The sequence below is a fragment of the Chlamydotis macqueenii genome, chromosome 12, assembly GCF_036417535.1.
Source record: "Chlamydotis macqueenii isolate bChlMac1 chromosome 12, bChlMac1.mat, whole genome shotgun sequence".
NCBI classification, from domain to species: domain Eukaryota; kingdom Metazoa; phylum Chordata; class Aves; order Otidiformes; family Otididae; genus Chlamydotis; species Chlamydotis macqueenii.
In genome coordinates, this window is record NC_141567.1 from 10176809 (window position 1) to 10191038 (window position 14230).

At 36.9% G+C, this 14230-nt stretch overlaps 1 protein-coding gene across 1 annotated transcript in view; it reads right to left on the minus strand.

The window, feature by feature from the left end:
- Window positions 1–3708: 3708 nt before the first annotated feature.
- ADAMTSL3 (ADAMTS like 3) overlaps window positions 3709–14230 on the minus strand; it is a 188220-nt gene continuing 177698 nt past the window's right edge. The window contains exons 26-31 of the mRNA XM_086757497.1: window positions 13597–13809; window positions 10986–11169; window positions 8233–8437; window positions 7942–8051; window positions 6217–6431; window positions 3709–5686 (exon numbers count right to left, since the gene is read on the minus strand). Coding sequence (XP_086613623.1) covers window positions 5577–5686; window positions 6217–6431; window positions 7942–8051; window positions 8233–8437; window positions 10986–11169; window positions 13597–13809 — 1037 coding nt within the window. The 3' untranslated portion in view covers window positions 3709–5576. The remainder of the gene's footprint in view (window positions 5687–6216; window positions 6432–7941; window positions 8052–8232; window positions 8438–10985; window positions 11170–13596; window positions 13810–14230) is intronic.

Consider the following 14230-nt stretch of genomic DNA (forward strand, 5'->3'; position numbering starts at 1 on the left):
ATAAAGATTTGTCAGTTTTTGTAGGAATAATGCATCATACATGGCATCTATTATTTTTTTGATCATGCATTCTGGTTTCTGACTTCCATTTCAAGCATACGTATTACGTACATTTAATTCTTTCAGATTTTCTGCAAATCTGTTGTGGTTTAGCCGTAGTTGCCACACAGTTTCTTGCTCACCCTCCCCCTCCCCAGTGGGATGGGGGAGAGAATTGGGAAGAAAGGAAAACTTGTAGATTGAGATGAAGACAATTTACTAAAATAGCAAAGGAAAACTACAATAATAACAGAATATAAAGATATTAACATAAACAAAACGGGCAATGTATGCTTTCTCACCACCTGATGTCCCAACGACCAATACAGCCCATCCCGAGCAGAGATCACGAAACAAAACCAAACAGCAAGCAAAGGATCGAAAAGGGGGCCAAGCAAGGTAGGGAGAACGGTGCCAGCAAACGAGAGAGAAGGATGCATGCCAGGAAGGCAGATACTTGCCCTGGACAACCCCCATTTATATACTGAGCATGATGTTTATGGCATGAAATACTCTCTTTGGCCAGTTTGGGTCAATTATTCTGTCTGTCTTTCTCCCAGCTTCCTGCATCTGCACATTAGAGACTTGGAAAGCCAGACAGTGTCCTTGGTCTCATTAGCAATAACTCATATCACTGATGTGTTTATCAACATTCTTCATGTACGAAATCCAAAACACACCAGCTACTGAGAGGAAAATTAACTCAATGCCTGCTGAAACCACGACAAAAATCAAATTATTGTATTTGTGAAATAGCAAGTATCTTTTGAACATCACTTCTTTTTCATAGTAAGAAAATAATGCTATTGTAATATAAATAATTAGCTCATCAGACCAGTTTTTCTGGTCTGTACTTTGAGTACACGTAGGCATTTCTAAAAACCTGACTTTAGCTTTAGTCATCATTACTTTTCTTTCATTTAGTACTGAGGAGAGTATAAAGGCCACACTAATTTCTGATAGCAGTTAACAAGAAGTAACCTTTCTCTTTCACTGTGCACATATGTTAAATCCTTCAAGACATAAAAAGCAGATTATTAGACCCTATTTCCTAATTTCTCTGATGGTGCTTTTTCAGCCTTACTTCCAAAGGAAGCAAAGCTGGACACACTGACACACTAAGTGTGTGTCCTCCCCACCTAAGTAATATCTAAATTCATGCAAATTCAATCAAATTTTACAAAGAGATTTCACAGAGGATTGTTTTATGAGTTTCTAAGGTAGATTATGAGGAAGCAGAGATAACTGGTCTCAGAAAGTTAACATGCAGCACAGTTTTGATTCTGCTGTCTGATTTTTAAAACTAAACAGCCTGTTATCACTGCCAAATTTCACTGCAGACACAATCTGAAGGGGAAAATGGCAGAAAACCATAAAGGTGTATGTAAAGCTAACAGAAAATAATGTAAACTCAGGTTAAAAAAAGAAATACCAGCCAAGATGAAGAAATCGCTAGACAGCCTGGCTTTAGTCCACCTGCTCTTCAAAGAATTACTTGTTACAAATACACAGAAAACAATATTCTTATAGAAATTTTACATGCAATGATTATGCTTTTGTATGAGATATTTAGTATTTTCTTTATGTATCTTTACTTGATTTTTGGGAAATCTAGATGAACTGATTTCAGTCCTGTTATGCTCATTATTTAAGCAAGTCCCAATAAATAGTTCTATGATTGACAGTATTATCATATCCTATCACAGTACTCAGTATGATTTTTTCAGTATTGTGTATCTTGTACTCATTGGTATAGGGCAGTCATTTGGGTTCTAAAGAATTATGTGCTCGTACTTCCTAAACCAAATCACCAATAAGAGGACTAAGATCAATAATGGAAATGTGTTGAAAGCAGGAACCGGATCACAAGCAAGGAAGAAAGCAAAACTGAGTATATTAGCTGTGCATAAAAGCATGGCATGAGCAATCTCCAGACATTGTTAGAGCATCAGTTACTTTTAGGTAATTTTTGTCTTTGTACTGTGTTTTTGTAATACGACTTACTCTGTTAATGAAACAACAATTCCATTAAACTTTACTTTCTCAAGATGATTCACATCCCCAGCTGGTAAAGAGATGTTTGGGATTGGGCATAAGCAAGCGCAACCTAAAGCTGTGACAGCTTAAAAGCAGGACAGGAAAAAGTCCAATTCATTGTCATCCCTCTGTAGCACAAAGAAAACAAACAAACTACTTCTTTATGAAACTTGAGTCATTCTCTCTCTGGCCACAACTGAGGAAACAAAGTCAAAACTTCGCACAGTTACGCCTACCCAAGCCCATCTCCTACACACGATCTGGATACCTCATGAGAAGTTTACAGAAGCTCCTAATATTCTCCAGCTCTCTTTTATAGGGAGGAAGAAAACTCATTGAGAAATGCAATCTGAATCCGTGAAGTTATGTGTGCCTGCATGTTCTACTGAAAATTGCTCCTCCTCTGGATCTGTGAGTGAGCCCAGATGCTTTTGGTAATTTTCACAGATGTTTTTTTAGTTCTTAAGTCACTTCCCCTCCCCCTTCACCTTAAGTTACAGAAAGTCATTTGCTGCCACCTACCAGCACAGTACAAAAATTTTTGAGAGGAAGTGAAAGGCATATTCAGATACATTTAACAGTTCTCTTGCAGGTGTGTTTGAAGACTTATTTTAGCATGGAGGGAGGGTATTTGCTTTAATTTTGCCCTTAATATTTTCCGCATAGTTTAATAGTGAAAGAGAGAAGCCTTTATTACATTACAGTTGAAAGAGCCACACCCTACTGACTGTGCTTCCAGGAAAAGCATCAAATTATATTATAAACCTTCAGACAGTATTCAATACTTGAGGTCAACTTTTTCATAAGCAACATATTATTGAAATGCAGACAAAATGAACAGCAGGCTGGAAAACTAATATTTCTCAAAATAACAGCTGTTAAAAAAGCATTTTATGATGTCATGCTAAACCAAAATGTAAAAGTGGAAAAGTTACTCGTGGATTCAATTGCTGTTCTACAAGTGCTCTTCGTGCACTGTGCTATGCAGCACGCTCCACAGAACTGCTGTACAGAATTGCACAGAAAGAATGCCTTGGTGACACAAAAGAAAAATTAAATAGAACCATGCACCTTTGCCAATGTTACCGTCTAGGATAACTCTGAAACACCACCATTTCATTGTTAGACATTTATTTAAAGTTTAATAAATTTTTAAGGCTTTTTTTTGTTATTATTATTTGTGAGAATCTTCTTTCTAAAGACCATTACATATATTGGATATTCTGAAAAGTTTTTTTCACGTACCTGTTGCCACCATCCACTAAATAGAAAACAGAGAACTGTTCTGTTGGGTCTGCTTGGTGCAGTAAATGAAGGCCTAGGAAAGGAATGTAACTTTATTCCACCTTTTTACAGCATCCTGATTCTAGATTTGAATAAGTCAGAGCTGACTTATTTAGATTTTGGCAAATTCTCTTCCCCACGTCTTCAGTGAGGTTACATCTATGTTGCCTCTTAATAGCAGTGCAAACAGACTGTAACAAAGCTGAGAATCATCTGATAAACTGTCAAAATTAAGAACTAATCTTAGCTTTGAAAAAATCCCAGAATTGTTGATAAAATAACATTTGGAATGAAAGCATAGCTAACACGAAAACCACAGTAATAAACAATCTCTGGGTAATCACAGTGTTGAATAATCAAACTAGAGTTTATTTCAGAAATATGAAAACTACGTTCAAAAAAAGCTAAATATTAGACATCTTCAGTTACTGGAGAAGCAATAAAATAATCTGCAGAGGAACATCATGCCAATTGCAATAACAAACATTTACAGCACTGCTTCTGTATAGCATGCATACTTAACAAAAGACAAAATTAAAGCAAAAAAAAAAATGCTATGTGTTAACATTTGAAAACTTTAAATATAAAGGAAAAACATGAATAATAAATTTTGGTAATAAGAAAAAATATATGTCCAAAAATCTTTATTAAACACTGTACAAAACAAAATATTGCACTTTTAAATCAGACAATAAATATCTACAAAAGTATCTTACAAATGTTTTCTTTTAATTTAAAAAACTGCTTAAACAATCAAGACCCATTGCTGATTAAAAAGGTAATGATTAGGAATATCCTCTCCTTGCAGTCAGCGTTGGACACAATAGTCCACATTAAACATTTTCTATACAGTAGTGCTAATTAATTTTCAGTGATGCAAACCCTTTGTGCAGGAATGCTGTTTCTAAAACTGTTTTTACAGCAGACCCACTAATTAGCATGTAATTGTAGTTCAGTAATGTAACACAAGATCCACATCAATACAAGCACTCAGGCCTCCAGCATGTGCAGTAGTTTGGAAACTACAAAAGAAAAAAATCCATCTGTCTGCTGCCTCCTATGGGGTCCTCTCTGCTTAGAGCCCTAATAAGACATAATCTGCAATACGGGAAAATAATTTACCTGGGAATATCATAATCAGAATTTATTATCAACTTGCAAGAGACTCAAATGGGTAATGGTCATGATGAAAAGTCATCTTGATTGAAACAAAATAAATTTCTTGCACTTGTCTGTCTTCATAACTAATAATTCTTCCTTGGACATTTTTCCCCATCAGCCAGGGAAAAAAATACTTATTCAAGACAGAAAATCTGACAGCCATGTTTGGCCAGTTATTGGCTCCCATTTTGACTTGATGTGCAAGATAGCAGTGCTCACAAATGTTTCATTCACAACTCTGACAAGGAAGCCTTGTGTCTAATTTAAAATCAGTAGAAAAGTCTAATCATGCCAGAACTTCGATTGTACTTCAGTGACAGGAGCAGAAGAACAGAAACAATGGAAAATGACACCTCATTTATTCAAAACAGATCTTTTGCTGTTTTGAAAACTGTACTAGCATCTACAATGTCTTTTACTGCACACACATAAATATGAGCACAAAAAAAAAAGCAATGTACTTCTGTGTATCCATCTGACAGCTAATATCAGTAAAACATATCCTGTGAGATAGACCCTTAAGCTCAAGCTGCTTAAGAAAATGAAGTTGCTGCCAAAATTTTTACAGGTACAAGCCACAGCTTCTATAAATGTAAAAATTGTGTTAAATTTGATCAATGAGAAAAACCAAGGGGTCAATAGTTGCTGCATTCCATAATTCTTGAAAGGATTTTGTGAATTTGCTTTTCTCATAAGTTAAGAAGAGTAAGCACTGCCTAATGCTTTTAGATAATGCTTTTTCCTTTGACAAATTATAATGGGATGGCCTGTAAAATTTTACAGATGATATGCCATGATATGATCTCCCTAATCCAGACATGAAAATGTTTAAAACATTAAAAGTTCCATTGCAAGGAGTGGATAATAAAAGTTCCCAGAAAAAAATACCCTGTCCAGCATATCAATCTGCAATACTGATTTTTCATTAGCCCCATGTTTCCATTTAACTGTTGTGACTAATGTCTTATTTACAAGTATATACTTTGAGCAGGCTAGTTTAATGAACCTCTCTTCTCAACTCTTCACTGCAGCATCTTGAACTTTCCATAGAGGAGTTACACTTCTTGACATGATTGAGAACATCTTTGTTTGTAGATATCTGTCAAGCATAACTTTAGTTGCTTTACAAATATACAGTAGTAAATTGTATCCTTGCACTTGCCTTCTGAAAAATATATTTAAACATTAAAAGGCTTTATCACGGGCAAAAGATAAATAGTAGAATTTATCGTGATTGTAAACAACTGATGGATTCCTGGTAGCTTTGTAATTATTTTACTTTGCATTTCTGTCAACAGTGGAGTCAAAGCTAAACTAGGTCACAAATAAGAGGTGTGATCTCACTGCATTCGTTTACCTATTGCTTGTTTCCTAAAACTACCCCATCTCTCAGGAATTAACAGCTTGCTCAGAGACGTATGAGTCATAACTGGCACAGTCATGTAGGGAAGTTTGCATAAAACAACTTCCTAAATATCCTGTTTCTAAAAGTGCTTTTGAGGCTTTCATATCAAACTGGCCTACTCATAGAGAAAAATAACCCCAGGATTATGAAGTGCTCCTTGGAGAGGATAGTTTTACCTTTGATGTACAATCAAATGCTTGTAGAATCATTAGTGTACAACTGTGAGTCACTTTCTAATATAACTGCTACAAACTATTACTATGCTTATATATAAATAAACATTTACATACTGCCACAGGATGTGACATTGCAGTGTTGCCAGGTCACTGGTTTCTTCCTCCATCCGCAATACTGATCAGCCACAGGTTTGTTATTCTTTCTGTGTACACAGTACACTCGTCTTGACTGAAACCCACTCCCACAGTCCACACTGCAAGGCCTCCAAGGGCCTGTCCACCAATAGACATCACACGCCTCTGAAGAACAGTTTCTTCTCACAGGAGACCTATGGAGGAAAATAAATGGCAGTTAAATGTTTACTTTTGTGCTAAACCTTATTCACAGCATGATAGAATTGATGTTGGAAGGGAATTCTGGAGACTGATTAGTCCACACTCCCTGCTCATAGTACAATAAACTAGACCAGGTTGTCTGTTGTGTTTTGAATATCTCCAAGGATGGAGACTCCACAACCTTTCTGGGTAACCTGTTCCAATTTTTCTGGCTAATCTGTACCAAATTTTTACTCTCACAGTAAAAGTTTTTTCTTATATTTAAGTTGAATTTCCTGTATTTCATTTTGTGCTCATACATCATGCCTCAGCCATGAGGAAACTAAATACAAGGCCATGTTTCTTTAAATCATGGAATATAAAAAGTGTTTTATCTTTAGGAAAACTTAATTGACCCCAAAATGTTGTATACTGGATGCTGCAAGTGCTTCATGTATAACCTCTCCTGAACACAAGTAGTATTTCTATGCTGACACTGAACCTCCTTGAATATTTGAAGCTGCCAAAGTGAAATCCTAGCTTTTAGTAGTAAACAGAATTTTCACCACGTACTTCAGTGGAGCCAAAATTTCATTGTGCGTGAAGCAAAAATGTTTGAAAATGCTCACAATTCAGAAGCACTTCAATTGCAAGAAATAGGAAAAGCTGGATTCAGTAATCTGGAAACACAGCACCAATTCCCGTGTATGTACTTGTTACCTATTTATTCCATGCTCTTCATTGCCCTGGAACAAAATTTTGTGCCCAAAGACCCTCACATGCAGTTTTAATTTCTCTTTAATTCAGCCTTTTTGAGATTATGCCATTTTATAGAGACTGCCATCCATCCATGTGCTACAGCATAGCCTCAAGTGAATCTGCTGATTCAGATTCTGTGGAGGTGTAAAGTCTGTACTTTTTGTACTGAAAGGAGTTGTTTAGAGATAGTAAAACAAATCAGAGTTCTTAGAATGTGTACATTGATGTAAAAACTCACATCGTCTCACTCATTCAGGTTGTACGTACCTCATGTACCTCAACAGTACATACTAAGAGGCATACTAACAGTACATACCTCTATTTATGCAGACGTACACCTTATTTCAGTAACCATAAACTAGTAAACCAGTTTACACAGTCCACAAAATAAGGTCCAGGAAAACTCTTATTTTATAAAATCTGGGCAGTAGTAGACCAGAATAAAAAGTTATATCAGAAGAGTCCAAGTTCAGCACTAATTAAAAAGTTACGGTGGATCACTGCAATTTCTACGTTCTTTTTGGGAATCAAGATTCTGTCACTCTATTTCTAGCTTTGCCATTAGCACAGTGGAGGACACTGATCAAATCCATTACCCACCCTGGGTTCCTGAATTCATCCAGTGTATACAAAGGGGTGACTGTCACTATCTCCTTTCCTTGTGTTTGATACATAAGAATTTGCATATTTATACTGCATTAACAATCCTGTATCTTTAACTTGATCATCTAAAGAATCTGAATTGTACTGCTTCAAGTTGTATACCTCTTTCTTTCATCACAAGAAGCGTTTGACACCAAAGATCCATTACGAAGTTGACATACAAAATGACGATGCTGCAATCCTACAGGGCGGCCTGCGCAGCGACCAGAACACTAAAAAGTGAGAGAAAAGGGTGAGGGGAAAGAAAAAGAAACAACCCAATTAATAATAGCAGAATCACCCTTCTGGGCAGTTACCTAATTACACAACCCAGTCATAATTCTTTATCTGTATTTCTCCTTCTTTAATTAAAAAAATGGAATATATAGTATACAGAGACAAACTCTAGCTTACCTGTCCTTTTGTCAGTATTGTCCCCACTGTACACAAATTGCCCAAACAGGATTTCCTTCCCGCAGGACGGTCTCTGTGTACACAAGCAGCTGGTAGCAGTGTCAACATACTGCCATTGGCTTTCAGTTGTTGACAAGTTACTTGTCGATAGCGAAATCCATTGCCACAAGATGCAGAGCATTCAGACCATGGACTAGTTACCCACCTAGAGGATGCAGAGACAAATTCATAGACACTATGAAACCACTGTAAACTTGCTGGTAGTTTGCAGTGATCTGTTTATAAATAAAAAGCAGAAGAACCTGCAAGCTTTAGATATGAGAAAAGGTAGAATGAGCTTTTTCAGTTGTTAAGTGAGTTCTTCTAAGATAACTATAGCTCAGTATATGCTAACAGAAGCTACACTGCTTGTGACCCAAAAGGTTATATTAGGCAAACCCCATAAACTCTCAGGATTTAACGTTTCAGATGGAAAGACAGCGTACTTTTCCATGACTTATAAAATGCATGATACTGATTTAGTTACTACCAAGGTGACAGGGGTCATAACTCAGCCAAAGTTATTACAACAAGATCTTGCTAGATAATGGCTCAAACAGCACATGTTATTTATTGATTAAAAGTTGCAAAGATTTAGTCTGTCTTGGCAGCTAGAAACAATACTGAGGACGCAGTAGGTGGTAATACCATTTGTTTGACTTGATCTTTTCATAAATCTAGGCTAGAAGTACAGAATGGGACTTAATGTGTAGCACAACTGTGATAACAGGAAAATATTCTATTCTCTTTAGCAATTATTTCACTTTCTTACAGTCAAACAGTTTATATCCATTCAAGGAAGATTAATCTTTTACAGTCTGAACTCATCTTTTTCTCCCTCTTAAAGCTCAAGTACTTTTGCAAATATTTGGTGCAGCACATGCACAGCCAGTCAGCAAGGCCCACATTTGGCAAACATTTAAAGCACAAGTTAAGTGTACATGCTTAAACCCTTATGTTTGCTTAACTGTACTTCTGTGCTGTGCTAGAGAGAAGGGATTAAGCACACGAAAACCACTTTTAATAATAAGGGCCCATGACACTGACTGCACATCTAAAGCCTTTATAATTCTATGGATACTTTCTAAAGAGTTTCCTTGGGATGAGAATATCTTGCAGAAATCATTAAGTGGGGAAATGGAAAGGAAAGTCTGAATATTTTGCACTTCCCTCCCAGGTCAGTAATCACAGAGAATGGGGAGAGGTTGAAGGCACTAGGAACCAGATGTGGGGCTATTCTCCAGGCATCTGAGATGCTCTTCCTATATCAGAAGTGTGGAATTTTTAATGAAAGAAAAACAATGTTTATGGTAGCATACATGTATAATTCAAGGTAGAGTTAATTCTGTTAGTATACATACAATTCCCTTCTGCTGGTAAATACATAAAGTCAAATTAAAAGCTAAATAAACCTAAGCATTTTAATAAGAGACAATTTAGGTCCCAGTCTGTTTAGCCATACGAAATAACTGATTGGTTTTTGTGGTGAATACTTGGAGTTCAGTGATAATCAGATTGCTAAGTCATGCACTGCAGTCCACTGAAAAGGCATAACCTTGCTCAGAGGAGCACCAGGCCCTCTGGCAACCTCCTCCTAACTCTGTCATCTGCTCTGAAGGGCTGAATTTTAACAGGGAAACCTGCAACTGAGCCTGTGTGTTTCAAACTATTAGTTCTATTTCAGTATTTTTCCACTGGCAAAAATGTTTGCTTGTTATGGGCTGGCCAGAGTTCAGACTCACAATTTAAGATGATCTGGTTTTCTGGCTGCTAATGATGAAATATAAACAACTTTTTTTTCCTGATATTTATCTGTTGCTATGTTTTCTGTATTTAGAACAGAGTTTAGAACATACTGGCAAGATGCACTCCCACAATGTCAGTTAAGGTCTTAACACTTCTCTCCGAACATTTTCCAGTGAGAGACAACTCCAAAACGTGTGCATGACTTTTCATCCCTCATGGATTTTTACATTGCTGACAGTGATGGCCAACTCTTTTATGCAACGGAAAGCACTTATTTTGAGAATGCCTGTGGGACTTCCTGCTAAAAACCTAGAGCAATGCCTTGTTGAGTTGGAATGCTCAGAGAAACTCAAGAAGTCTAGAGGTAAGATTTTGGCTTTTGGAATCAGATGATGTGGTCTGCTTGCTTGTGATACAAAGATTTTCTGTCCCAGGATCACAAGGTACTCCAGTTGATCCAGCCAGAAAATCGGCAGGGAAGGACATGCAAGGAGTGTGACACTGTGGTGAGGGGCGTTAGAGACAAATGCAGCATTCCACAGTAAGCATCCTACTCGGAGCTCTGCTGGCAGAGAAGGAGAGGAGGTGACCACATTCCACTCACGAGTATCCTGGCTGCTCTAAACATAATGAGTTTTCTCCCAGGGCTTTGGAACAGATTCCGCAAGACTAGCACATCGCAATGTCTCAGAGAGACCTCCAGCTTAGCTTTCAAGGTGTTAGGGTGTTAGCATCAAAACTTGCAGCAGCATGGAGACTTGCACAGGATCTCATTTGTGCAGTGAATCAAGCCAAGCATTCTCTTACTTGCTTGTGATCCATTTTCACATCTCTTATGCTTTAGGGTTCACGGTGAAATTAACACCACATTTCAGATTCGGAGTATAAGAACAGAAACAATTTCAGGAGGCTGTGAGTGCATTTTCATACACATAGAGCACATGGAAACAGAGTAGAAAGGAGTTTACCTGGCAGGGCAGTCATCTGTGTTACATGGCTGGTAAATAATCACCGGCTTTTGCAGCTCTCTGCATAATGATTCGTTTACTTTCTGTTTCTCTGCATTCATGCACTGTAGTCTTCTGGAGCGGGTTCCTGAATTCCCACAGCTAGCAGAGCAAGTACTCCACTCAGCATATTCCCATCTGTAATCTAAGAAACGCAATTGAAAATAGCATGAGAGAGACACATTGTAACTGTGTCACATTTTAATTGAACTGGCAGCATTTTCTGTAAGATAGATAGATACCGCATCCCCTGCAGAAAAGCAAATATTTCAGCATTGTGGAAAGGAACCAATAAGCCAGAGCAGAATTTATTCCTATTCAGCTTCCCAAGTTTAGCCCTTACATAGAAGCACGAAGTTCTCTAGAAGGCAAATGGGATCAGCATATGTGCACATGAAGGGCAGAACCTGGCTCACAGCAGGAATTGATGAACTTCTTTTAAAACTTTCATAACATTTTTATACAATGAGCATTAAAAAGAGGAAACTGTAAATCAGGCTCTCTAAGTTTCCTGCTATGCTAACAGTAGGTTTATTCTGAAGAAAACTCATCTTACTCCAGACACTTCACATAATTTCAGGATTTAAGAGAATCCTGTACTGAACCATAGAAAAGTATTTAATGCATAAATAATTTGCCACTGAGGCATCTGGCAAGATGAAAAAGGAATTTGTTTTAAAGAGCATTTTATATTAAAAACCAATCACCTCTAACAATTACTACCTTTATATTTAGTCACAATTCCACACTTACCCTTTCCCCTACAATTTTTTTTTTGACACTTGGTAAAAGATGAAGTACTATGCAATGTTGACAGATTTTTATGTGATCACAGGAGTCAGATTTTTCTGTAATAACCAAGAATAATTGATAGCTACCAGCTGTGTCCACAGGCTCACTCTTCCAGCACATAATGAATTCTTTAACTTATTGTTTTTCACTGTTTCCTTATTACTTCTGGGTTTCTTAAAATAATACAAAAGGGCCTTTTTCAAAGTAGAAATAGTTAAATTTACTGACTGTAACTATGATGGAGAGACTGTATTGTTTGTTTAACTAGGATGATACTCCTCGGAAGCGCCCTCAATATACCTACTGTGCAAAAACCACCAGAGGAGATTTTGCAGTCTTACAAATGCATGAGTATTTCAGTGATGAAACATTTACATAAGCAACAATCAGAGTTAAAGCTCATGACTGGAAAATGGAATCTCCCGAAAATGCTGACCAGCCTCACTGAAAAGGGTACTGGGCAACCAGAAGGCAGCCCAGCTAAGAACTCCAGGTGGATAGTTCAACACCTGGCTAGACCTGTTTGGAAATTCTAACTTTATTGAGATCTGTATTAGGACCAAGGCCTGGATACACTTTTTTTTTTATAAAATTTATTAGGATATTTTCTGATTCAGTTCATATTTTGATTTACTTTTTATTTTTAAAATGAACATTTTGATCACAGATATGTTTCAGTAAAATTACTCTGTGAATGTGACTGCAGCCTCTCACATACAGAACCATTCTTGACCAGAGAAGTAATTCACTGGCAGTCACTGGGAGTAGACTTACACACAGTGTGGGAGATTTGCAAGATCTGATCTTACAGCTTACACATAAACAGTAAGCAAAATAATATTGATAGGATAATAGATAAATCACATATGAAAACTTTCAGTTTCAACAGATACTTGTTTTTAAAACTGATTTGCATTCCCTGGGTAATGCCTGCTTAGAGAGTATTTTTTTAAACTGTCAAATGGAGTTTGATGCTTTGCTGCCAAACTCTTAGGATCTGAGTTCCTAAGTCTCTTTTTTAAAGCTCAATTATAATGTAATTAATTTCTAAAGTACTTAAAATATTTACAAGCTTTATAAAATGTTTGCAGGCAGAGTCTATTGTCCTACTGGTGTATATGCAACATTCTTTTCAAATTCATTTATAATTCTTAGATGGCCATTTTATAACCTCCTAATATACTACTAATGTAGTTTTGTGCAAGCACATTGCATTGGAGAAAATTACAAAACGTTCTTGAAAACTTAACCTGAAATGGATGAGTATGCCATAGCCCATCGATATGTTTAAGGGTGATTACATTAAGATGGCGGCCTCATGACTGTAATGACACTGGAATATGATAATTATATTAAAATTATTTTTATTACAATTAAGATATTTCCAAAGATGACCTCAAAGTCAGTTTTGTTTCAGTTTGGTGGACTATCATGTCAGTAATTTGTATGATTTCCTGATGAGGAAGTTGAGAAAACCTGCCTGATTTAAAGCTATTTAAGCAGCAAGACACTGAATCAGGCCACATTCTCTCAGCTTCTCAGCTACACAGGTAAGAAATGAGAACCCCCATATGTTTGCACACACATTAATTCCCATATCCAACTCTGAGTATGCACATTGTCTATTCACTTAAATGGGACTATTCACACATGTGAAGTTAAACATGCATTTATGAATTACTTTCTATGTATAAAAGCAGGTCAGGTTTCAGGAAAGTCTTTACAGAGTGAAAGAAAATATTTCAAAATTTAAGAATTTGTCATATAATTTTCAACAAACCTTCCTTCTTGACATTTACCCAAACTGACATTGGTTTAGCACTAGCTGAAGTCCAACATTGGAATTGTCCAGCAAATTGACCAGAGTTGGTGTTCACCTCTAGGATACGACCCCCAACCAGGGTTCGGTATTCCAAGGTCTTAACTTCCTCAATGGGACTATCTCCAAAAAGCCAGTGAACTGTATTTCTGTAGCTGGGCAGCACCGGGCAACCTAAAAATCAATAGCATTTTAGCAGATTTTTCTAAACACATTGAAAGGTCTGTGAATAAGTATGCATAAGTATGTGATTCTATGTAAAAGACCTTACCAGTCTAAATAAAAGCATGCATAAGAGTATGCATAAACTCACTGAAGTCCAAGTTATGGTCCAAAATCCTGACTGCCCCTTGAGGGCTATCAGCTACGTAAGCTGATACACACTTACCATAGTTATTTGTATTTTCCCTTTCAGTAAGTTCTTACAAATTTAACTTCTATATGAACAAAGGGAGTGGGAGGAACAATTATTTCACCCCAGACTCTACAATATGGGGAGAGGTTTATACTGAAAGAGTTTTTATTTGTTTTGGGAAGGAGTTATAAACACATTAAATGAATTGCTTCATTTTCACTCCACAGGCACAAGCAGGGA